Source organism: Hippoglossus hippoglossus, chromosome 12 (genome assembly GCF_009819705.1).
Source record: "Hippoglossus hippoglossus isolate fHipHip1 chromosome 12, fHipHip1.pri, whole genome shotgun sequence".
Classification (NCBI taxonomy): Eukaryota; Metazoa; Chordata; class Actinopteri; order Pleuronectiformes; family Pleuronectidae; genus Hippoglossus; species Hippoglossus hippoglossus.
This window is the reverse complement of record NC_047162.1, coordinates 7,288,281-7,314,213: the sequence shown is the minus strand read 5'-3', so window position 1 is coordinate 7,314,213 and position 25,933 is coordinate 7,288,281. Positions and strand designations below refer to the sequence as shown.

The 25,933-nt window shown below is 42.5% G+C and overlaps 3 protein-coding genes across 17 annotated transcripts in view; 2 read left to right on the top strand and 1 right to left on the bottom strand.

The window, feature by feature from the left end:
• The window catches only part of cdk5rap2 (CDK5 regulatory subunit associated protein 2), a 32,063-nt gene extending 27,550 nt beyond the window's left edge, over positions 1–4,513 (top strand). For 6 of the 15 annotated variants that reach the window (XM_034602386.1, XM_034602393.1, XM_034602396.1 and 3 more), the window contains 9 exons: positions 1,561–1,682; positions 1,948–2,163; positions 2,261–2,344; positions 2,433–2,685; positions 2,842–2,995; positions 3,070–3,211; positions 3,295–3,341; positions 3,447–3,501; positions 4,011–4,513. In XM_034602386.1, the coding sequence (XP_034458277.1) occupies positions 1,561–1,682; positions 1,948–2,163; positions 2,261–2,344; positions 2,433–2,685; positions 2,842–2,995; positions 3,070–3,211; positions 3,295–3,341; positions 3,447–3,501; positions 4,011–4,138 (1,201 nt within the window). In that variant the 3' untranslated portion in view covers positions 4,139–4,513. Of the gene's footprint in view, positions 1–1,560; positions 1,683–1,947; positions 2,164–2,260; positions 2,345–2,432; positions 2,687–2,841; positions 2,996–3,069; positions 3,212–3,294; positions 3,342–3,446; positions 3,502–4,010 lie in introns of all 15 variants that reach the window. The other 9 variants (XM_034602398.1, XM_034602397.1, XM_034602388.1 and 6 more) reach the window with 7 other exon arrangements.
• Positions 4,514–4,738: 225 nt separating this feature from the next.
• Positions 4,739–20,139, bottom strand: nup188 (nucleoporin 188). Its single transcript, XM_034602403.1, has 44 exons — positions 20,109–20,139; positions 19,895–20,031; positions 19,337–19,391; positions 18,908–18,981; positions 18,736–18,820; positions 18,555–18,635; positions 18,244–18,288; positions 18,034–18,126; positions 17,778–17,897; positions 17,429–17,640; positions 17,028–17,142; positions 16,522–16,722; positions 16,094–16,174; positions 15,911–16,003; positions 15,705–15,824; positions 15,495–15,621; positions 15,168–15,326; positions 14,450–14,576; positions 14,258–14,345; positions 14,083–14,159; positions 13,889–14,003; positions 13,606–13,726; positions 13,456–13,522; positions 12,881–13,006; positions 12,520–12,760; positions 12,219–12,425; positions 11,959–12,128; positions 11,790–11,859; positions 11,623–11,690; positions 11,335–11,530; positions 10,332–10,409; positions 10,115–10,200; positions 9,876–10,018; positions 9,611–9,789; positions 8,548–8,748; positions 7,780–7,872; positions 7,540–7,692; positions 7,274–7,411; positions 7,113–7,187; positions 6,674–6,889; positions 6,063–6,194; positions 5,909–5,982; positions 5,698–5,827; positions 4,739–5,297 (listed from the first exon to the last, which is right to left on the bottom strand). The coding sequence occupies exons 2-44, from the start codon at positions 19,918–19,920 to the stop codon at positions 5,118–5,120; spliced, it is 5,238 nt and encodes a 1,745-aa protein (XP_034458294.1). The 5' UTR covers positions 19,921–20,031; positions 20,109–20,139; the 3' UTR covers positions 4,739–5,117.
• An 870-nt stretch (positions 20,140–21,009) lies between these two features.
• Positions 21,010–25,906, top strand: dolk (dolichol kinase). The gene is made up of 2 exons (XM_034602416.1): positions 21,010–21,234; positions 22,007–25,906. Exon 2 carries the CDS (start codon positions 22,148–22,150, stop codon positions 23,717–23,719), a length of 1,572 nt encoding a protein of 523 aa, XP_034458307.1. The 5' UTR covers positions 21,010–21,234; positions 22,007–22,147; the 3' UTR covers positions 23,720–25,906.
• The last annotated feature ends 27 nt before the right edge of the window (positions 25,907–25,933 follow it).

The following is a 25,933-nucleotide window of genomic DNA, read 5'->3' as shown; positions in this document are numbered from 1 at the left end:
AGTTTGCAGGGAATTCAAAACCCCAAAAAGTAATTGTATTCTGGAGTAATTTGAAATGGGCGTGGAGAAATGGCTCAACAGCGCCATCTAAGGAAAAGCCCCTCAGTTAGCTTTCACCGATCTTCACAAAAATCGTAGCCCAGGTTACAAGACAAACAAAAAAGGTCAGAGGTGCAATGGGGAAAAAAGCAACAGGAAGCCCGCCATTTTGACTTTAGTGGCCATATTGGCCATTTTCCACATTTTTACTTTGATGTACTTGTCCCAGGGCTTTCATCAGATCAACTTCATATGGAGATGCGTGTCATCACAACAAGACGGAGATGAAAACTACCTCAAAGATCAATTTTTCGTCACACAGTGTGACCTCAAAAGTTTGATTACACGCCATCAAAACATGAGGTTCTGTATCTCTGACATATTTGTTCCAATCGAGTTCCAAACTAGACATGTAAGACAAGAGTCCCGGCCTGGTGACATCTACACAGAAATCTTGACTTAAAATCACAGCGCCACCTGCTGGCTACAGGAAGTGACATGTTTTTACTTTGATGAACTGCTCCTGGCTGCTTTACAATATACAGCTCAAAAGAGCTCAGTCAAGTCATTGGATCATGGTCAGAATTGTGACATTTCCTCAAACCATGTAAACATTGAGTTTCATCCTTCGCCAAAGGAGACGATGTTGTCATAAGTCCAGTGTGCATTGTCCTATCACCGCCAACCTGATGTCTCATGATCAGAGACCAAGCCTGAACAGCTCTATGTGTCAATATTTCCTCAGTGTCATAGCGCCACCTACTGATTCGCCATGAAACAGGAAGTACTTTGTAAATCCACTCTGCATTATCCAACCGGCTCCAAACTACTGACCTATGATCACAATCCTGACCTGAACACATCCATATATTAATATTAGTTCAGTTACTTTTAGTTACTTTTGTACTTTTAGTTACTTTTTAGTTACGGACAGACGGACGGATTTTATTTAATTTTTTTAATTTCGAATTAATTTAATTTCTTTCTTTCGTTCATCTGTCTGTCCGTATTTTTTTTTTGACGCTCCATATATTAATATTAGTGCAGCGCCACCTACTGATCAGTGTGATAATTATGTTGTAACATTGTCCAATTGACACAAAATTGCTCACGCTACATCAGAGCCCCTACTTGAACAGATCTATTAGTCTGGCAACCGGAAGTAAGCTTTGTTTTACAACTATCATTCGATTTACATACAATTTTCACAGTGTGATGTGCAATTGATAGCGTGGACCGTAATGAGCAATTAGCAGGCAAGGATCGACATCGCGTGACAGACGCAGGAAGTGAAGCGTTTGTCCTTGCCGCAGTGCGCAAAACGCATGCAACGCGGAAACGTGCGCTTGGTCATTGATCGCTCTCTCCACTAACCGCAACAGGCTTCAAAATGCGTGTGCTCGGGCCCGTTAGTGCTACAACGTAGCCCTAGTTTTATGTATTTCTTTATTAATTAATAATGTGTGATGTGTCATTTTAAACTCACTGGATTTTATATTCATCTTTATCTTGTGTTTGCAGGTTGCAGTGTGAGGTGAAGCTCCAGAGGCAGCAGCTGTCTGACTGCCAGCATCTTCTCCAGTCACTGCGAGTGGAGCTGCAAGTTTATGAAAAAATCGAGACTGATAATCATAAACACAACGGTACTGCCTGTTTTTTGCTGTGTTGTCTTTACAAGGTGCCAATTGAAATCTTATTAAGCTTAAATTCTAATTGTCTGTCACTTAGCAACAATTACAAATAATCTTAATTTTACATAGATTAAGTTAGAATTCTCCTTGGCTTTGTTGCCAAACTATTTCTATCTACAACTGCTCTTATTATATTGCATTTAACACATTGGAGCTGGAAAGACGTAAGTCATCTGTTCTGTTTATGAGAAACTATTTCCTTCATTGCCCCTCTCAGCAGAATCCAGTGAGACAAACCAGGAGCCACTTCCTGTCCCGTCCTCCGGCTCTGTGGACCTGAGCGAGCTGCTGACAGAGATCCGACACCTGCGGCTGCAGCTGGAGAGGAGCATCCAGACCAACACGGCTCTGAGGCAGAGACTGGAGGAGCAGCTGCTCCGAGGACCCAACCGCTCGGAAACCATCAACATCAACTACCTGCTGTCTTCTCCAGGTAAACACAAGGCTCAGACTAAACATGCTCATCACATGTGACACATGCACACAGAAATCCTCAGGTCACGTCACTGTTGGTTTTACATTTGTCTTAGATGAAGGGGGCAGGTCACCAGGTCGTGAAGGCTGTGATCTTCATCACTCATTTCAGTCTTACAACGAACGTACCAATGTCCTGGGTAAGAAAACTGCCGTCATGGTTAATCATACAACTAAATACAAACCTATCATATATTAAAACACTTGGACATGCTTAAATGTTTTCAGATGAGAAGCGTCGTGCTCGTTCAGATGTGGACGGCGGGTCCTTCAGCAGCAGCTCTGGTGACTCTTACGCTCTATCCCGTCTGGTGCCGGGTCACAGGATGTGGGCCAATCGCAACGGCCGCCACGTTTTAGGTCTGATTGAGGACTACAACGCTCTGCGGAAGCAGATCTCAGACGGTCGTAAGCTGTCGCGCAGCATGGACACACAACTGCAGGAGTGTCTGCACACAGTCAGGCAGCAGAGCTCTGACAAGGTGCTGAGAAAATGTCATGAGTTAGTTTGTGTTTTACTGATTAATAATAATGAGAATATGAAGGTTGTAAAGATGTAAATAGTAAGTAAATAAATGGACATTTAGGACAAAATCTACTTAACACAGTCAACATATTTCATGGCATTGTGTTCTTCAAAGGTGATGGAACAGCAGCATCTGAAGAGTTTGTCCAGCAGCACGAATACCATTCAGCATGTGTTGGAGGAGGCCGGGCGACTGCTCAAACTGGTGTGGAGAGTCTCTCTGCCAGCTGGGAACACTGCAGGGGACAGTGGCAACAACCAGCAGGTAAAACATGCACACACATATTTATGCATGTGGCCTCACAAGTTCAGTATCTACAGACTCTCTTTCTCCGTCAGCAGGACGAGCTGTTGAAAAACGAGATAGCCAGACTGAAAAGCCGGCTGTCGCAGCAGGAGAGGATGCTGAGTGGAGCCGTGAAGCGCCTCCGCAGCACCAACCAGCTCAAAGAGGGAATGGAGAGGGTCATCATCGATCAGTGTAGGATTATCTAGATTCATGTTAACAATCTGAACGTCATAGTACTGTAAAGCATTAAAACAAATGTTTGTCTCCCTGTGCAGTGTCTCTAACTCATGGAGTGTTGAAGAAAGCCAGGGGAAACTTAGAGGTGAGTTTATCCAAATAACCAAAACCACAGTTAAAATGTCAAACTCTTTATCAGCAGTGAATCACTCTTCTTTTCCTTCTTGTTCTCTATGTGAAATAATGATAGACAAATTACTGTACCCTCTCTGGCCTGAAGGGCCTGTCTGGAGGACCAGACGAAGGTCAGTGTGGTTGAGGTTCAGGCTTTGACAGTGATCTGACGCATGGTGCATGAAGTAAACACATGAACGGCTTTAGGACTCAAACTGGACATTTATCAGAATGTGCTTATGATGCATGACGAGATAATTCTACTTGGTTGAAGCATCTTTAAAGGAGTAGTTCAACATTTAGGGACATGTGCTTAGACACTACTCTTTCATTTTTAAACAGACTTCATATATAAAACTACAATGTTAATCAATCAGCTTGAAGAGGTCCTTGCCAGTTTTAGTACTTTTCATGCTAAGCACCTCTTGGCTGTAGCGTCATGTTAAAGATATGAGATTAATAAAAATGTTCCTTAATGTAGGACTATTCCTTTAATAAACAAGTAGTCACATGCATGTGTCTTGAAACCTTTTGGTTTTGTCCTGCATGTATGAAGCTGAAAGTTTGTTAGCAGCTGCCACATTTCACTCTTTGCAGACTCGTGTTGCACTAAGTCATCGACATGTTCTGTCTGTTTCAGGAGGTTCCAGTCACTGGCCAATAGGAGGCACTAGAGAGCCTGAGCGGAGGAGTGCACCGGTTTCCAGAAGCACTGCAGGCCAACACTCGGAGTCCTCAGATGATACCTCTCTGCACTGCAGCTTCTAAACCTGCTGGTTCATCTGCTTCTGATAATGTAGCTGCTTCATACTCATCAGGCCTCATCCTGCTGTAAACCGTCACCTTACTCTCCAGATATCAAAGCCTTTTTCTATCTTACTTGCACAAAACCCGCCTATAAGTTGATTTATATTTAGGTACTGAAGCTGTAAAAGTTTTTATCTTCAAAGAAAATGCCTTTGTAAATAGTATTTCCTGCATTTTAAAATATTTTTTTCTTTTATATGATGTTATAAGAACAGGAAAGTGTATTTTATTACTGACTTTGTTTTTGCCTGACAGTTTATGTATGGGATGGTTCGGGGCGACTGTGTCATCAGAAAGAATCATGTGCAAATGCAGTAAAGAAAAAGGTGAAACCCAGCTGTGGTACTCAATTCCCTTTATTAACATACACTTTTTAAGTACAAATGTTGGCAGCTGCTTTCAAATGTATACAAGGAGAAACAGATAAGAAAATAGCAAAGTTCAGATCAAGATTTAGTGAAAATAAAGAGAATTAGAAAAAGTAGAGCAGCCTTGCAGAGCGGGCTGTTCTACTACAATTGGTGAATATACAGGAGATTCTATTCGAAAGGTCTAATTGGTTAAGGAGCACTTGAAACATGTCTGATCAATAACATTTCAGCGTGGCCTATAAAACTAGGCCTTGGAAAGATGGACTCCAGTCAGCGACTGATCTTTAGCACCACGATGTCTACAGACGCGTTTTTGACACTTTGGTTGTGTTCATGACAAATTCAGTTACAACATCAGGTTTGGCAAAATTAAATGTTTAAAGTCTGGCCCCAGTTATCACAATATTAGAATAAACACTCGGGTCAGAATCTGGGATATTTTAACTACTGCATGAACTGACATGAGGCCTAACACCAGTAAAACTCTACTGGAGGTACAACAGTGTTCCTTTGTAAAAGAGTAATTGTTCTTGGGGAGGGGAACCTGCCCAGGTTCCAGATCGTGTCTTCTATCTCTGCACGAGTCTGACAAACGCCTGGACGAGCTGGATGAACGGCTCCTGACCTTCATGGCTTCCCTTGGAGCCTGGTGTGGGGGGTTTGGACTGGGTGGAAGGGAGGATGCCGCTGGCCGGAGACGATGGAGAGCCCCGGCGGAAGTGGCGGGACAGGCTGGAGAGAAGAGTGCTCTGGGGGTAACAAAGGAGGGTAGAAAATATTGTTATTGCATATTTCAAGTTTAACTGCGAAGAACTTTCCAGGGAATTAAAATCAGAAACCCCATTGTAGGACATACATAATACATTATGTATATCAACAGCTTTAAATTATATAGGGAATATTTACGCTTTATATAAAAAATGAAAGCTCTTAAGTTACACAAGATCAGACAGGAAGTACTTTTATTGTCAACAAATCCCATGAATCACATTTTGTGGTGGGTTCATCAGGTTTGAACAAATCAAAGTAAACTAGTGGCTATGACAGACAAACCTTTTTTTAACAGGATCAGTTCATTGTGAATGATAAGAAAAACAGTATCACTAGAATTGCTCATTAAAAACATAAATCCGAGAGAGGATTTCTCACCAGTTCGGAGCTGAGCTCCTGTTTGAGCCTCTGTTTGTCTCGAGGGAGGATGGAGGGATCTTTGAGACATCGCACAGCCTGAGAGATGAGGACGTAGAAACAGTTCTCCATGGTGAACATCAGCAGCGACCTGAAGGAAAGAGAAAAGTTAGAAACTAAATCCAAAACATTCAAACAGTACTTCATATAACAGCAGGAGGAGGTCACTCACTTCAGAGCCTGGATCTCCTCTGATGAAGCTAGAGAGGCGATGCTCAAAGACACCGGCTCTTTCTTCTTCTCGATCTGTAAACAAGCAGCACAAACGTGTTTAGGAGTCGAGGCTGAATGGAGCTGAACGATGAAGTCGAACTCTGAGCACGTACCTCACTCAACATGCTCAGAGCCACGTTGATGGTGGCCAGCAGGGTTCCAAAGGAAGGAGCCACATCAGGGTCAAACGCCGGAGTCGTGAAGCTGAGAACAAACAGGGTCCTGTACTCGGCCAAGTCCATACACTGACAAACAAGAGGACACGAAAAACTAGAATAAAAAGCTGACTTGTGGTGTCATGTTGCTGAGTTTCTTACAATGCTAGAAATACAAAGCTTATAATGTATGAGGGTTTCCTCTTTATTCAAGTGTGAGATTTCAGGTTTTTTGTAATGCTTTCAATCAAAACCCAGCACTTGAACTCCAATAGCCTCTGCTTGTGCTCAAACTGTGAGAGGGTTCATGCGGTGCCGCCCACCACGGCTTCCTGTCTGATGTTCAGCTAACCCACCCAGAACGAGGGCGGGACAATTCCACTTGACAACACTACAGCTGAACTGTAATTGGTTGGGCAATGATGAAGGACATGTTGCCTGAACTTTTAATCAATGAAGTCACTCTTGAGTTAAGATAGGGGGGGGGAGAAAGACAATCAGCACAAGATGAAATATTTAGATCCACTCTGGAGTCAGAGGAACCATCGGAGTGGGACCGGCAGTGTTACCTGGTCCATGAGGATCTGGCAGCAGTCTGGAGTGAAGTGCTGCAGGGTGGCCAGCGTTTTGCTGAGGATCTTCAGTAAACTGCACTGCACGGCCAGCAGGGCTTTCTGCTCTGCCTCCTCCCTCTCTCCTCCGCCCGCTGCCTCTTTAGACGGGGTCTGTGGGGGGCGCTGCGTCCTGCGGAGGGGAGCAGGGGGCAAAGCCTCACCGTTTTTAGCCTGAGAAAAACCAAAAGCAAAAATAAAGCAGTTATTTATCTCAGTACAGAAACATCCTCAAAGGGTTTTAATGGATTTATGTGGCAACATGTTTCTTTAATTACTTCTTACCATCACAGAACAAAGACACTGTAAATCATGGTGGTTATAATAAAGAATCAAACAGAAATGTAAAAAGCATTTATTAAATCAAATGATAGTAAGGAAATGTGTGGTTTGTGACCTGGAGGTAGTGATGAAGCATCTTCTTGCTGTGGAGCAGATACGTGCAGGTCTGACACAGATAACACAGGTTAACCTGATGGAAGAGACAGAGACAAACACTGAGTAACTGTGGAGCTGCAGGTTCATCTCAGCTGATGTGGACCTGCAGTCTGGACTGACCTGGATGTCCCGCAGCAGTTTGGGGAGGTGGAACTGCCACTCCTTGCAGAAGCTGGAGAGCTGCAGCAGGAAGCCGACTGTGTGGTCGGCCTCGTCCAAACACGACAGACTCTGCACTGTTCGCACTGCGTTCAGACACTGAGCGCGACAGAAAACCAAAGATTAGTGTTTTCTCAACAATAGAAGGAGAGCTGAATGTTGAAATAAAAGAGTTCAGACAGTCAGGGTTCGAACAGTGTTTTAATCTCTTCATACAGTCTTCTTACCTGTAGAATGCGTTCTTGATGCACTCCAACAAAGTCCAGGGCTTCATTGATGAAGTTGTAGCGCAGAGTCTTGAGCAGACTCTCCATTAAAGACATGCACAGGCGGTACACACCCGGCCAGCAGGCGGAGTCCTGGGACTTGCGGGAGAAACTCTGCACAGGGACATGGATAAGTTATTATGTCATGTTAATGCATTAAGTGCTATATCTGCACCATGAAGCATTTCTATGTTAAATCACCTGTGATGCTTCATTGGAAGACACCTCGTATACGCTCAGAAGAGGGAGGCAGATGGTTTGGATGACTCCTGCTGCAGCAACAGCTGCTGCTCCCTGGAGACAAACAATCACAGACACACTCAACATTAAGGATAGATTCAAAACTAGAGCGGGCTACACCTTCAAATAAATGCAACTAATACATGTCACTCAGGCTGCACGATATTTGGAAAACATGCAATGTGGAAATGACTTGCGATAAATAGTGTGTCCGGTCACATTTTTTGTGAGAGCGGAGCGGCTGATGAAGATTTAACTTATTAAGAAAAGTATCACTCATTATGTGATGATCAGTGTTAATATTGTGGCGTCATTTTAAACGAATCAAGAATTTAGTGGGGAGGAGATGGAGCGATTTGACGGAGCCGCCTTGCAGTTCTCTGTTTTCTCTTCTTCTGACAATGATTCATTGATCTGAATATCTCTAATTTATTATCACCATTTATTGCAGTTAAAGCCGTCTTTTGCTATATGTATATCACGCATGTTGACAATGACCCTCATCCAAACTGAAGCACTTGATGTTAGCCCTATAAATCAGAGACAAAAATGTATCCACATATAAAATCTAAATTCCCTTAGATAAACTGAGCAGGTCAGAAACCTTGGTGTTGTTTTTGATATGGAATCTCAACTTTGAAAATCACATCACCAGAACAGCATTTCGAATACACGGATATTTGAACATCACTCCTGTACTGAAATCTCTCCATTGGCTTCCAGGTTTACCTGCGGAGTGCGGGCCAGTGTGAGCAGCAGATGAAGAGCAGCCTCAGTGAAGTAGAGGTTGTGTTTGGAGCGTAGGCTGAGCTCGACAGCGCTGAGAACTGAGGGAAGGACTGGAATATTCCTCATCACGGACACCCAGTGCTCGCCATCCTCATCGGTGCGACACAGCTCCTTCGCCAAGTGCAGCGCCAGCACACACACCTGGTCAAAACATAGTGAGGGGGAAAATGGTCCAAAATGAACTTTATGATGGATTTACATTGTGGCGTTAGGAACACAAAGGGGACCATTTTCACCCCTGTGTTGTTTGTTGGCAGGATTATGCAAAAACTACTGAATAGATTTTCAAGAAACTTTGTGAAAGGATGGGACATGGGCCGAGAGACAAGCCATTCAATTTTGGTGAGGATCTGAGCAAAGGTGCAGATCTAGGAATTTGTCTCACTTACTTTTACATCATGAGATAGATCATTCACATTTTCACATATTTCCCAGAGAATAATTCATGAATCTTTCTTTATTTAAGGTCAGAGATTTTTGGGGGGAATTTCCCTTTTCTAGACAGGACAGTAAGTGTGTCATGGGAAGAGAGAGCAAAGGGCCGGGTCAGAACCGGACATTTAATTAGACATATTTTGAGAACTGATATCTATGAGTGTGTGCAATTTGGTACAATTTGATTGAATTGAAGGAGACTGTCGAGCCTCGGTTGGAGGTACTGGCTCTGCTGAGTGACTGCCATTTGAGTTTGAACTGTAAATGTGATCCAGGAAATGTTTTTCTACTTTCCTTAATACTGGGAGATTTTTTTAAATGTTCATCACATTCACTATAATATGAGGTTACCTTTAACTTTGACCACTGAAATTTAATCAGTGAGTCTTTGGCTCTATATGACAATATTTTGATAGATTGAAGTTTTCTGAATAACTGAATTGTTGACTATTGGATGAACTGACTACAGTTTGGGGGACAAAGAAACAAATTCGGCCTTTAAAGTGTAAAAAAAACAGCATCTGAAACAAACTCTTCTGGCCATTCTGATCATTCCAGCCTCACTCACCCCGTCTCTTTGGTCCTTCTGTGGGCCGCGGGCAGACTCGGTCTCCATGCTGTCCTCGTCCTCCATTGTGTCTGCTGTCTGGCTCATGTGGCGAGTGTTGTCAATGAGCGCCAGCGCCTCGTCTTTCACCGTCTCACACACTGACAGCAACAGCTGGGGCAGCTGGGAAATATCTCCACCTGGTTGACAGAGAAATTACATTAAGAAATAGATCAAACTACAGACACAGCAACATTTGATTCAAACACACACAAAGACCTCTTACCGTTGAGTCCCTGAATCTGCAGCACAGAAATTAGTGCAGAGAAGATTTTAGCTTTGGTCCTCTCCATTATCTGCTGGTTAGCTTGGACGCTCTCCAGGATCAAGGAGAGGGGAGACAGGATGTCAGGAGCCGTTGCTACCACACTGGAAACAGGAAGAGCCCAGTAGTTTATTAGAGATAAAGAAGTTTGAATATGTCAGGTGTTCACATTGATTCCCTCTCTGTCGATGAATACACACCCTCTCCACTGCTTGAGGAGGATGAGCAGTAGCGTGGTCATCATGGACCCAAGATTAAGACAAGGCCCAGACGTGCGGGTCGTCAGCTAAGAGATAATAATCAGGAACGTGGTTACAATGTCAGACAGCGATGTAAAGAAGAGAAATATAGAAGAACTGATAAGAGTAACGAAAAGACATTAATTACAAGAACATAATTTGTGCCACGAAAACTTACAGCCGCTTTCGTCCCATCCAGGACGTCCATGAACAGTTTCAGCTTGGTGGAGTCTTCTGTGAGCTGCATCACATCAGACTGAAAACAGAAAATAAATCATCACTGCAGCAGACTTCTGTTTGATCAAGACTAGTGTTTACTTTCTTAAACACTAGTGAACTTCTCAGGCCATTTAAAAGACTATGGACAATTTTGGAAATGTGCTTATTAGCTTAGCACAGACAATGGAAACAGTCAACACTGCTCTGTAATTAAGATGTTATATCTTTTTTGTTTAATCAATACAGAAACTCGTGTAAAAACGGAAGTTGGACTATTTACTTGTTGCTTAGGAAGCATCAAAGTGACGATGGTCCTCACCTTGTAAAACCACAATGCGTCATTACGGTACATTCTTTATACAGATTTGGCAACAAGTCACTGAGCTTTAGATTTGGTGGATTTGTTTCCAATTTTTATGCCAGGATAAATTAACCACAGAGGTGAGGATGGTAAGCATCTTATATCTCTCACCAAGAATACCAATGAGCATATGTCCCAAATAGCGTTGCAATGGTGGTCTGTGTTTCTGGTGTTCAACAGTGTTCAGCTAATTGTACAATTTGCCCACCAGCCACACTCTGTTTCATTTCTTTACACAAATAAAACTTTGCTTGGTAGCGTCCACATCCCCTCTAATCAATTCTTGTGAAAGGGAAAGTGTCTCCACGCAGCAGCAGAGTAAAGTGTGACTTGGGAGGAAGTTTTCTGTCCAAATCGAACCAAACAGCTGTTTAGAGTTTCCTGTCTCAACTTGGTCCAACCTGTTTTATCACATGATGAGAGGAGAGTTGACCCACAAGGGTTATGAGGATTTTGTGTTAAAATATAATTAAATCACTGGATATTTTGAGGGTCTACCAGCATCACTAGTCCCAAAATGTCAAACTCTTCCTCAAGGCAGCCTTATAATACAACACGACCTGAAACAGTGGAAGCAGGACTGAGTCTACTGTTAACATACATGGCTGGTGGAAAGAATCAACAGCATCCTCCAGGCAGAGATCAACATCTGGGTCTCTTGAAAAGAACAGATTCCTTCTTCTTCCATCTCAGCAACGTGACACACCAGAGACTTGACATACTGGGACCAGTACTCATATCTTCGTGCGTTGGAGAACTTCTGCAGCCCATCCTTCAGAGACTGCTCTAATGAGCCACTGCAACAACACAAACACAGTTAACGTCAATTAAATATTGTCTGCAAATGGGAATAATGAAAATGGAAAAATACTGAATGTTCTGAAATTACCTGACAACATAGTAGATCTCCAGGCCGATGATTTTCATGACAAAAGCACATGTCTCCAGAACACAAGGCTGGGGCCAGAAAACAACAACATTATTGAGTTGACACACATGACTCATGATCCCATTACTCACATTAATCAAAATAGCAGAGTGAAAAAAGTAAAATACCTCTGTGGTATCTGAAGGTGGGGTGAGGGTTGCAAAGAGAGGTGTCGTCAGATTCTCCCAAAAACGTTCTCTGTTAAAAAATAAGCAGTTGTATATTTATAAGTCTTTTAAAAACATCCAGTTGCACATAGTTTGAGGTGAAAATGAGTCAAAGTTAAAATGTGTTTACTTGGCGCGTAAGACGGAGATGGCACTGTCTCTGCGATCCTGCCAGAGGGCGAGAAGGAAGGCCAGGGCAGCTCGGTGGAGCAGAGGAGGACACCAATATTTCCCCTGTTGCTTGGAGTCAATCAGGTCCAACACTACATGAAGACAGCTCCACTCACCAAGAAGAAACTCCTATAGGTTGGAAAAATAAAAATGCTGCGTTGAATCCAGATTCAACACAAACAAATATACTTTTTCATCACTACACGCATCCATTCACACCTTTGAGCCCTCGCTGCCATCTTTGACTTCCAGGTTGAGGAACAGCTCGATGAGGCCGGGCTGAGTTTCTACAGCAACAGTAAGAAATTCAAGGATCATGACCTTGATCCTCATGTCTTCTGTTTTGCTCTGCAGCCGAGTGAGGAACGCATCTCGAATGGCTGCTGCATCGCTTCCAAGGCAGGCGTAGACTGACATGGGTGCCACCTACAGTTGAAATATGAAGTTCAACATCAATATTCTATGTTGTACAAAATGAAGTCCACATATACCATATGCATGCATGTACTGGATTTCTTACTGTGGCAAGTCTTTTGAGCAACTGGATTGCAAGGCGAGGCAGCGCCGGATCATGTTTGTGGTAAATATACTTGGCCAGAACAACAATGAGGTTGTTGCCGTGACCGCCGTGCTGTGTCAGAGCCTGCTCCAGCGGGGACACAACATCGGACAGCGGCTTCAGGCGGATGACGTTGTTTGTGACAGAGAAGGCCAACTTGACCGTCTGGATCAGGGTCTGACCAGGACCCTCAGAGCCACAGCTGGTCAGAATCAGAAAGAGGAAAAGGAAAACATTAAAATTACATTATCAGACATCACAACACAATGAGTGTAGGTCTAATAATGAGGAAAACTAGACATTAACACATCAGAATGATCACCTGCTGGGCTGTGCAGCCAGGACCAAATCTATTGTGTCCACTCCAACTCCCATGATATTGACGACAGCCTGTCCAGCCTCAGTGTTTGCCAGGCAGTAGATGCACAGAGACTGCAGGGTGGGGGTGCTGCATCAAGAGAGATAAGAGTACATCAATAGCTTTTAAAGTAGCAACTTTTCAAGTAACAAGATTATGGTCAATTAATTTATTGTGGCTACAACTAACAGCCTAAAGAAAACAAAATGTCCATTCATTTGTCATGTTCAAATCCACAAATTCTGCTAAATCCATGTAATTTAACAGACTCCCTGAAACAAAAATTAAACAAAACGATTATCTTTGAATGTAACAATCGGGGAATTAATTCCAGTGTTCTTAATATCGGCTTTAATTTCCAAGTTCTGAAACAGCATGAATCCAGGTTTTATTCTTAGATATAAATCATCATCAAGTTGTAGAATTGTTAACTTCTGAATCAACCGTTTTCAATTGCAGTAATGATTATATTCACTACTCGTACCAGTCTATTAGTATCAACAGAGTAAAGTCACTTGAATCTCAACAATTATCCCTACCTGCCCTGATCTTCTCCCTCTGGGCTCAGATTGAGAATAGCGTGAATCAGCTCCAAAATAAGACAACCTGCAGCAACACAGACAAGTCAGTGATTTTTCTGTGTTTGCTTTTATTTTTTTCATTTTGGAAGACAGAAATTGTGTCCGCACCTATCTTCTCCCTGACTCCGTAGGTGTTGTAACGCCACTTATGGTACGTAGGCAACATCTCCTTCAGCACCAGCAACACACATGGGATCAGGCCTTTGTTCTGAGTGCTGCCAAGCTGACCCTGAAGGAAAGAGACACATTACAGCTGCAGGACACCAGATTTAAAAAAAAAAAAATACTGTCACACCTTTACTTGATATTTAATGGAACTGCTCAGCAGCTGAAACACAATGCTGGGCAGAAAACACTGCTGTGTCTCTATATCAGTTAAATATGCCATTACCTTGACCAGGGTTGTAATGAGACGAAGGAAGGCGATGGTCACAGAATACTCCCCCCTGGGCTGTTCAATCTGGACCAGCAGGTTGCCATAGTTACCTGCCTTCATCCCCTCAGCACTAGAAAGAAAAAATAACAACTTTTTTAATACTTTTCCCAGATATACATGTCAGATATTTGCAAGGAAAATTAATTTACCTCACACACTGAGCCATGGTGGTCAAAGGGTTGGAGGCAAAGGGGAGGAAGCCAGTGTGGTGCAGACTGGACCACACCTGAAGATAAATAAAAGATGAGATGTTTGATAAGGATTCAAGAACAGTACTTTCACTTATAAACATGACTTCTGTTTAGAAGTAGCCAGCACACTCACTTTCCCAGGCATCCTTGCAGCCAGAACAGAGAGGCAGTTCACACAGGAGGCAATAACGTCCACTGGAGGGTTGATGACTGATGTTAACCTGACGGAAGGTAAACACACAAAACAAGTCAATTCATTTCTTATCAGGACAGTTTCGTATATACGAAACAACAAAAACACAAAGGGTTTGATGAGTTAGTTAACCTCTGCAGCAGCATGTAGATTCGTGAAGTGAGAGGCAGCAGACAGTCCGACACAGTCCAGTCTGTGCTGATGATCTTGTGAACCAGATCCAGGATGGGTTTCACACGTACACAGTGAGCTATAACATCTGACACAAGTAAAGCCAGAGAGCATTACTACACGTTACTATGATACTGAATGTAAAGGTGAACATCTATAAATCCAACCTCAGACTTAAACCAACAACGACCTGATACTGTTAATAAGTATTGTCTCTGTATCCAAAGCCTGATATAGATTAACTCTGTGACATTTACAAAAAGAAAATCAGTGGGCAAGACAATTCCACATCATTGGTCCTTCATTACAAGGACAAAGAGATCTGTAGGTTATTATGGGTTGATCCAACATTCAAAGACACATAACACATGAAATTTGTCACTATAATTGGTAACAAGTGTTCTCCCTCCTGTGTATTGTTTGCTAAAAACCACGCTGTTTTGGGATATAAATTATTGTTAATTGGTTAATGGATGCATACTTTAATTTGTTTATATTTATTCCATGTCTCCAGTAGGAACAGTGACTTATGGCCAAGAGCCACAGAAAGTATTGAGACATGGACTAATGCATTGATGGTTTTGGTCATATATTGACATTATCAATAATATTGAATATTATCAGCCTTATCCTTTTAAGAAGCATGTAATCTGCATGTGAAAGGTTGAATGATGTGTACCTGCTGTGGAAACTACATGGAGCAGCATCTCCACCTCACACGTGAAGAGAGTCCAGGAGCTGTATGAGTGGTCCCAGCGCACCACATAGCCCTGTTCACCTGCTATCATCACCTGGCCTAGCACTCCCTGTGGCAACCACAGGTTAGCCTGCCCTGATCCTGGTGGTTGAAATGACATTTTATAGAGGTGGTAAGACAAAGATGAGAAAAATGGACATTAAAAAATTCTTAAATCTTCTTATTCATACTTAAAATATGCATCAGAAGTTCACACACTATAATTTGTATCTGTTCTTAAAACTCCCAGTAATAATCACACTAACTAACCGAGAGGATAGAGGAGTTTTGGCGTTTGTCTCCTCCACAACGTCTCATCATCCTTGGAGATGATGTCATTGGGCTTATGTTTGTAAACTTGTGTGAAGAAGGACATCTTATCCAAAAAGTTGTACACCTGTCACACAGAAATAAATTGTTAAACCATTTTCATAAGGAAATTTTGAGTGTGTATCTAATCTGTGAATGTGTGAAATCTACCTTTTTAACTGTCAACTTGTTTGACACAAGCGCAGTCAGAAGTTGTAACAGTGGTCCTATCTTATGAGGGAACATCCCAACCGCACTGTCCAGGATCATTCCCAATCCCATGTTTGGTTTCTGGATTCAAAATTTACAATCAGGACACATTGTCTTATTTTTTTTGTCATTTGTCCTATTGGGTCTTCAGCGTTTTCTTTCCTCACCATTTCCCAAAAGACTTCGGGCAGATTGGGAGCAGAAAGGACTTCACAAGCAGCATCGATCAGGTGGGAGCACTGCGTCGCCACACCGTCAGTCTGGCGCATTCAGTATGATGAAGACATGTTACCAACAAAAGTTACAAATATAAAAGAAAGAATGTAGAGATCGAAAATCTGACCAAGTACCTGTAAGCTTTCTTCTTCGAAAGAAGTGATCACAAATGAGAGGAGTCCGTAGATACACATCTTTGCTGTGCTTGCCGTGCACTGAAGGGAAAGAGTCAGAGACCCATGTGATTACATTTTACTACCTGTTAGAGAAAACCAGAAGCACTACAGAGAATAAGATTAGAGAACCATCAGTCTGAGGCTTTCAATTGAGACCTACTAAAGGTCCTGTTCTAAGGTGTACAGCTAAATAATATAAATTTGAGCAGTTTAAGTTAATGGAGGCCATAGAGACAGGGTTCTCCAAAAGCCTAAAATGTTTTTGAAGCTATAACAACACAGTAACCATTAAAAGGGATTCTATTGTATGTTCTTTAACTTTAAGAGATAGAATATTTTCCAACTTTAAGATCTTCAAATGTGCATTACACCTGGTGTTCTCTTACATTATTTCCTGAGAGTACAAGGCCTTTCAACATGGTTGAAAGGTACTTGAACACCCCCAGCTGCAGAGCAGTGTTGCCTATCCTCCTGATCACGGGGCTGGACTCGTCCGGTCTCAATGTGTGTCTCAGCAGGACCCAAGCGAGCAGCACTGGCCCATGATGAGGGATGTCACCGAATGTCATCAGCAACTGACTCATCTCCTGGAAGAGGCAGAGAAAAAAAAAAAAAACACACCTTCAGATGTCTGAGGGGTTTCTTTTAGGTACTTAAAACTATAGACTAAGGATCTGTTGAGGTCATTTACAGACATTGAAGGCTCATCGGTCATTGAGGCTTTGAGAAGACAATCAAATCTAAACAATATACAGGCAGATCACCATCCATACGCATTATGAGCCTATGTGGGGTGAGAAGCCATACTTTTACTTTGAATATAGAATAACGTTTTTTTCATGTTGCATTACAGCATACTTATTTCTGCTGAATTTAGAAAGTCAAATCATACCTTGATGACGTCTGGAGCACTGAAGAACTGATGCTGCTCTGTAGAGTCTTCTAGGGCACACTTGTGCAGAAAGTCTATGTCCATTCCTTCAACCAGGATGAGAGAGCTCAGATATCTGCAGCCCAAAAGAAACATGAAAGTTATTAAAGACCACAAGGAGTTATATACAATAAGCAAGGTACTAGAGTCCACATGTTTTCTAATTGTGAATTGTCCAATTCAGTACATATCTTGGTCCCAATTGTTTTGAAGAATAATTTGATTCTTACACAAACAGTTGCTTTCATTATGTGTTTACATAAAGAAGGGAATCTTTCAATGTATCCTGATCATTTTACCAGCAGCAACCAACTTAATGCTTCCTCTGTTTTCTCATAAACACAAACCCTTTGTGCTCTTACCCAATGCGGTCAACCAATGAGTCCATGCTTTTGTCTACTAGGTGTCTGTTGGTCTGTCGCAAACCAAACCCCTGCTCCTTGAACATCTTTGTGAAGCTCAGCAGGTCGGACGGTCTCATCTCAAAGTAAGCATAATACAGGAATATGATCTCCAGCAGCAGAGACTGTTCTCTCAGACACTGCAGGAACCACCGTGAAACCTGCCTCTCCGTCTGGAAAAGAAAACATTATTTTGACAAACAAATGTCAGTTATGACTTCATGTCAAACAAGTGAATAACATTATATTTACAGTTGATCTAGGTTACAATATACAGCACATTAACAAAATATCTGAAGCAAATTGTTACCATGAGATTTCCATGAGTTTCCCATGTTGGTGCTTCTGCTTTGAAGAGGCTCTCAAACTGTGACTGGTAGTTGCTCACCAGGTCTTTTTCCAGCTTATTGACACAGTTAGAGTACTCAGCCTGGACAAATAACAAACACACCCAGATTTATGTTACAGAAGCAACAACAAATAAAATTACCTTCAGTGAGAATCAACCCCAAAAAATGTGTTCTTCAATTATGAGATGTTGTGAACTAAATCCATCTGTTTCTCACCCTGTACGGATGTCGTTCATCCTGAAAGTATGTCAGCAAGAGGAGGACACATCTGAGCAGACACATGCGCTCCTCATAGTAATAGTCAGCTATCTGTAAATACACACACACATAAGAAGTCATACTGACTGGATTATATATGGAAGTTGCCATTATGAGAACTATGTGAAACGATAAAGGAAATAAATAGTTGCAGATCTCTGTACTGACCTTCAGTAGCAGTGCTTGGCTTTGTCGCTCATCCTTGAGAACAACCTGTACAGAAGACTCAGTTATTCACTTAATATCTTTCACAATAAAACATCTGCTGCATAAGTGATTTAATTACTAAATCTCACACAAAACAGATTTAGACACAAAGTTTAAAACTTAGTTAAAATATCATCACATTACATATTTATTAACATAAAGTTTCCTATATATATATATATATATATATATACTGAACAAGAGAGAGAAGATTTCCAGGCACAGATTCAATATTTAAATTTAAAACGGAATATTCAAGTGAGAAGAGGCACCTTTAATGAATCCCGGGTTCCTCTGTAATCCTCCTGTAGGTAGCACTGTAAAAGCTGCACACTCTGCTGCTCATCAAGAGCCTGTAATGTTATTACATTGTTATTAAATCATCATGAAATGCAACAAATGAAAACAGTGAATCACATTCTTCATAAAACATGTCGGCGTTTTAACACTTACCAACAGTTTACTGATCCTCAAACCAAAATCCTTTAGTGGCTGTGCAACTTCTTTGTTGTCCTTCACTTTCCCAGCGGAGGATGAACTTGAACAAGTGAAAATGACAGTCACCCTTTCCATTGTTATAAAAAGATAGCATATTTGATGTCAAGACAAAAATAACTAAATATACCTGGGTGGTTTGTAGTAACGGAGACCTTGATGCAGTCTGTCTCTGTGTCTGTCCAGCTCTGCATCTATCTGAGCCTGTGGCCGTCAAACATTTCATGAGAACAGCAAAAAAGTGTTAGTGTAATTTTCTGTATTCCCTTAAAGAACACAAATCATTCATTGGTTGAGTAAGATAATACTTTTACTCCATGTACATTCACTAACTGAACTTAGGATCTATGTGATTTTAGTATATCTGAATTCAACAGAAGGTACTGAACAAAAGGTATTAATTCACTTTTCTACAAATGCAAGAATCATTGTATTGATGTGACCATTATAGATAAATACTCCTCTATATCTATCTCCAATTGAGCATATCTGTATTGTTGTGCTAGCTGCACACTGGAGCACTGACAGTACATGACAACAGGTGGTTAAGAGGACATACCGTCTCTCGTAACGCAGATCTTCCCAGCAGGATGGTCCATAATTCTCGACAGCTCCTAAGAGAAAGAGGGGGTTTACTTTAGCTGAGTGACATCTGACATTACTGTACACTACACAGGAGGCTAACTAACAAACACTACCAGTAGCTTCTCCTTTGTCATAACTAACCGGTTCCGGCTCCAGCAGCCGTTAGCAGCAGTTGAGCATTTTAAAAACAAACTGAACGCTGGCTCTTCGTCTGGTTAAATGAGCAGAGTTGGTTGGTGAGCAGACAGCAGAGTGCGGACATGCTGCTGCTGCTGACAAGTTGTTGTTGACATGCGGCTGACACTCGGTGCTGCTGGAAAGCCATTCAAACATTTCAATGCTAGCGCTTGCTAAGCTAAGTCAGCGTGGTGCTAACAGCTAAAAAACACGCGCTGTAGAGTACAAACGTGGCTGCTGCTGGGACTCAACACACACACGCGTTCCGTACTACTGTCCACACACCGGTACACACGTATATAACAACTAATTAGACAAAGTAGACCTTCGTTGAGATGTGTTGCTATCAGCCTACCTAACGGTCAGCTCCGATTCCGCCATCTTCTTCCTGCCGTGTGATTGGCTGCTGAGCGGTGTCGTCTTTGCTGTCGTCAGCGGCTTCTTCTTCGCGGAGTAATTTTTGAATCTTTGTTGTTACTCTACCACCACCTTCTGGAGGTAAATGATAAATTCGGCCAAAATAATAATAAAAAAACCATTAATAAAGCATAATAAATTAAGTTTCTTACATCTTTAATCCAGTGTAGTTTATATTTTCACCTATGCTAATATGTTTTTAAACTGAAGAAGCTATAATGCAACTGATAATGCAGCTTTTTTATAATGCAACCTTTTTTTAATGAATGTAAAAAAAATAATAATAATCACACCTTTAATCCTTTGATAAACAAGTTATGCAAGCCCCTTCTAATGCACAACATGGGTCAAAAATGACCCGTATTAATTTCCTGTGTTATTTAATGCATGGCTGGGTGTTTCTGTGCTGTATTCTTTCATAGCTTATTCTTCCTTCTTCATTTAGGAGAGCTGGATTCCAAGACACACCCACAACTCCAGCTTGATCCTGTGGAAAAAAAGTCTAGGTCCTCAGCATCAGAGATTTCAGACTCAGAATCAAGACCAAGAATTGCCTCCTCATTTTCCTCATCCTGTTCTTCATACAGCATCTTTATTAACATGTAAACCATAAGTCTGAAATGATTGCGACCAGCCATACTCTGGATAAATAAAATCAAAAGCAAATTTTCAAATGCATGTCCATCAGTCTATTAAGTATATACTGTTATATTTCGTTAGTTAGCTAGCCAGAAAAGAAGCTAGTTGTGAAACAAGACTTACATGCATCAGATGTGCAAAAGCAGCTTGTTTATTAAGGTAAAAGGAAAATGGTGATTTGTGGTAATCAAAAACAAGATATTTAATGAATACTTAGAATATTAAATTATAAAAAAAAACATTTATTTCAAAAACATAGAAAAGAAACACTCAGCCATCCATGAAATAACACAGGGAATTATTGTTGTGCATTAGAAGGGTAGTGGTACAAAAATGATTTAACATTTTTTAATAAGGATTTGTGATGATCAAAAACAAGTTAATTGGGGAATACCTGAAATACTGAATGATGAAAGTCATTCACTGCAAAGATATAGAAAATGAAAACGGAGCCGGGTCACTTCTGACCCACGTTGTGTATCAAAGGGTTAAGACGTTTTTTTTTTTTTTACGTTCGTACCACGTGACCCGGCTGTCAAATATGGCCCCGTCCTGCTGGGTGTGAGAGGAGCAGCTGACAAAGGACAGAAAGCAGAACCTCCGGCTCACTCCTCCGTCCATCGCTGCTGCTGCTGTGTGGTAGGTTCGCATGTGTTCGTCCGTCAGGTTCTTATCCCTTCTCTCGTCGCTGTGGTGTGAAGCTCAGCCGCTTCCCTCAGCCGCTTCCCCGCTAGTTAGCTCGATGCTGCTCCAGCCTGCAGCAGCAGCAGCAGCAGCAGCATCATCCCCGCTCTGCAGAGGGACTGCTTTCCCACTGCTGCGGCATGTATGTGCACCGAGGATGGAGCAGACCACAGGAGATGATGTTTTGTCTGGTGTTTTATTTTCACCGTGTCCATCAGATGTGTCAGATGTGGTAGCCCGCTGCTAGCACAGCTGATTCAGCCTCAGCAGAAAGTCAGTGCACCCCCCCCCCCCCCCCCCACCTCACAGGGAACAAAAGGTTGCAGCTGATATAGAGAGGACATTTCTATTTCCTCCAGAGTCTCGTGTGTGTGTGTGTGTGTGTGTGTGTGTGTGTGTGTGTGTGTGTGTGTGTGTGTGTGTGTGTGTGTGTGTGTGTGTGTGTGTGTGTGTGTGTGTGTGTGTGTGTGTGTGTGTGTGTGTGTGTGTGTGTGAGTGACCACTGACTGGGTGAATGTTCAGTCTGATCATAGTTCATGGCAGGGAGCTGATAAAGTATGACCAAAGTTCACTGCTGGGAAAAGCTAAGATCAGTCATGGGTCTACAATACACCCAGTGTCACAACAAGTTTGTCCGAATTTTAAGATATCCTAGATTTCTTAATGGATCTGTTTTTCAACGTTTTCCTCCTGATCTAATGTCTCTTCCCCTCTTCTCTCTGAAAAGTGCCGGCCAAACGATGAAGTGTGCCGGAGCGAGGAACTGACAGAAGAAGGCCATCATTGTTGCTGACCATCTGCTCGGATAGACCAACCCTCCACGCTGGCTTCCTCACTCCCTGCCTGCAAAGGGCTCCGCCCGGCAGCCATGCAGATCAATCCAGTGCTGGTGGAGTCCACCGTGGTTTTTGCCGTGGTGCTATGCGTCCACATGGCGGTCTGGAACCAGCACTCCTGGTGCAGCATAGCCCTCGTCATCCAGGCTTTCTACGTGCAGCACAAATGGGACCGTCTGCTCCGGTCAGGAGGCGCCGTGTTCCAGTTTCGGCCAGCAGCAAATAGCGGCATCGTACCGGCCTCCATGGTGATGCCCTTGCTCGGCCTGGTACTGAAAGAAAAGTGCTCAGACTCAGGGAATGTCTTCTTTGAGCGCTTCTCCATGGTTGTCACCATCACAGGCATGATGCTGGCTCTGTTTCTCTCTCTGATTGCGCTCGGTATCACCAGACCCGTGCCTACAAACACTTGTGTGATCGCAGGCATGGCCGGCAGCGCCATTCTCTACACGACGAAACAGACGCTGACGGTGTCTGAGGTCATCGAGGTGTTAGAGGTACTTCTGATCTTCGTCTATCTCAGCCTGATCGTGCTTTACCTGCTGCCACGCTGCTTCACACCCGGAGAGGCGCTGCTCATTGTCGGTGGAATCAGTTTCATCGTCAACCAGCTCATAAAGCGCTCCCTGAACCTGGCAGAGGTCAAAGGAGATCCAGTGAACTATTTCCTGCCGGTGGTGGTGGTGGGATCGCTGCTGCTGGGTGTTTTCTTCGCACTGCTCTTCTGTTTCATGGAGTCAGAGACCTGGGTGTCCTCGCTTTTCTTCCACATGATGACGGCCGTCCTGTGTCTGGGAATCCTCATGCCGTGGCTCTCCCTGTTCATCGGCCGGCACCCCATCATGTGGCTGCTGGACTTTCTCACGTTAAATGACAGAAGACTCTGTCTGTTGGGGTACTGGGTGTTTCTGGCTGTCGTGGCCACCTGTGTTGTGTTACACCAGAACTACCAGCGCCAGTCTGGGTCCAAGAAGCACCAGGCCTCGACTGTTGTCAGGAAGTACTTCCATCTGATTGTCGTGGCCACGTATGTTCCAGGGCTCATATATGACAGACAGCTGCTTCACGTGGCATCTGTGGGTTGCCTGGCTATTTTCTTGTTCCTGGAGTACGTGCGTTACTTTCGGATCAGGCCACTGGGTCAGCTGCTCAGGCAGCTGCTCACACTGTTCCTGGATGAGCGTGACTCTGGGCCTCTCATCCTGACCCATGTGTACCTGCTGCTGGGCATGTCTCTGCCCATATGGCTGTTCCCTGGGCCCTGTGCCCCTAAGGGGATACTTCCTGGTGCGGGCGGCCTGGTGCCTTACGCAGGAGTGCTGGCTGTCGGGGTCGGAGACACTGTGGCGTCTATGTTCGGCAGCACCATGGGGGAGATTCGCTGGCCTGGCACTAAGAAAACCATGGAGGGGACTGCAACATCTGTGTTTGCCCAAATCATCGCTGTGGCCATGTTTCTCATCTTCGATGGGGGTATCAATTTGAACTCCACCTACTCGTGGATCGTTGGCTCCATAACCCTGGTGGCCATGTTGGAGGCCTACACCTTTCAAATAGACAACCTCCTTCTCCCACTTTACCTTTTCATCCTGCTGCTGCTCTGAACAGACAGATGGCCCAGACAAAAACAGTTTCCACCCCCTGTCCTACACCGTCTCCTGGGGGGAAGCAAGAATTATCAATTTGGGGGATAAAAAGGTAATCAAAGTGGTAGAAGTCCCTTTAGGAATCGATTGAGTCGTTTTCACTGGCACAAGAAAGAAATGATGAAAAGCTGACAGCTGGACTGAGCCTGGTAATTTTTATGTCAGCAAACCAGTGTTGCAGCAACAGAATGTGCTCACTGTCTTTGGCAGCAGTCTGCCGTCTTCAGATCACAAGTCATTTCAGTATGAGGATGAGGAAAGAGACCAACACAAAGTTCTAAAGAAATGTGAAGAAGAGTTACTAAATATTCTCTGAGCTATGTGACAGCAGTGGTGTATGGTCTCTTGGCATGTCCCCATCTTGACATGAAGGTACTTAACAATAACAACTAATTTATGCAAAAGATAAAAAAAGTACAAAATGTCTTTTTAAACACTGAATTCTGAATACGCAGATGCTGCTAAGAGGCACATTTCGATCATCAAATAGGAGGTTGTCCTATCTTGTCCCTTTCTTGCGGTTATATGCCTTCTGTATTGCCTTTGAAGAACATTATTTAAAGTTAGCTAGTTGAAATGTCTTTTTCTTAAATCAACCTTTTTCATTATTAGATGATGATGATTTGGATGATGGCTGATGGCAATACGACGAAGGACTCACTGATGTGAACATTTGCCTTAAGAAGTAAATTTTCTATCACACGTTACCTTCTATTGTAGAAGCTGTAGATGAAAGCATGGCAGCCCCGCTCAACTCATTTTTAAGGGCTGGTTTATACTTCAGTATGGCAGAAACTCACAATGCTCCTGCATGACCCTAATGTGAAATCCAGTACTGTAACATGTACACAGGTATACTACAGTATATTTTTGTTTGGTACGTTTTATTTGCTTCATATTCTTGTGGTTTGATGGGACCTTTTAAAGATAACTTAACATATACATATCTTTGTGATACTGAGCCTTCATTACATCGCATACTTTTGGACTCTGTAGATATAATTTGGGCCAAACTGATGACCACAGGGCCTTCCTAGCATTAATTAAAATGATTTAATTTATAGAAATATCCTCAGTTATCATTCGACTAGATCCATACTGTTTATAAAAATGGACAACGCGTCTCCTTTGACCTCCACTTTACAGAAAAAAAGCAAAAATATAAAATTCAAATATTAAAAATATTGATACAAACGTCATTTGGGGACAAGCGTCTGTGCAGTAGTGATCAGGGGATGGAGCCGTGGAAGTGAGTTCCCACTGATAAGAAGCACTCGACCAATCGCAAGTCCGTCTCAGCTGTCAGTCATGATGTTCCACCTCGTTTTTATAGCATCAAGTAACTAACAACTACCTAAAATGACAGAAACCCTCTTTGAAAGAATTATTGGACTTCTTAGTTTGCCCCATGTCCCATGTACTAACATGGAGGCCAAGTTTATGACCCGTACTGCATCCAGCCACCAGGGGCGGCAATCGAGACATTTTAGGGAGCTTTCATGTCGTCCATCTTTATATACAGTCAATGTTTGATGTCATCATTCTGAGATGTGAGGATGCATCAGTTCAGAACCTGCAATGTGTTTTCAGAATGAATTAAGTTTACGTCCATCTGTAAAAGTTTTTTTAATGTGATGACGGTTAATTGGCATGATTCTTCTAGTATATTGTTTTTGCCATCACCCTTATGTTTAAAAAATGTAATATTGCATGTTGAGTGCATCCAGACAGAAAGATAAAACTGATATTCCTCCAATTTTCAGTCCATTTGTTTAATGCTGGTGTGAGGATGGAGAAGAGGAACCTGTGCGGCTCAATGAGACGTCAACATTACCCCTTTGGTTTCTCAGTTTGATTTCAAATGTATCTAAAGAAGTTTGGATGTTGTTTAAAATCATTCATACATAAAGATGTTTTTCTTTTGAGTTGCGTCTTAAAATCAACATACTTGTTGCTCACTGCTTGTCTGTAAAAATAGGAATCTGCCATCGTGTTTAAACACAAATCTGAAAAGGAAAATGAGCTTGAACAAGAGAAATGCTGGTTGGTGCAAATGTTGATGAGGACACTCTGAATAAAAGTAGATCTAAATATCAGTTGTATTTTTTTAAAAAGGGTTCAATTCAAATTCATTTCTCAGTATATAAAAAAAATTGACATTATAGAGACTGA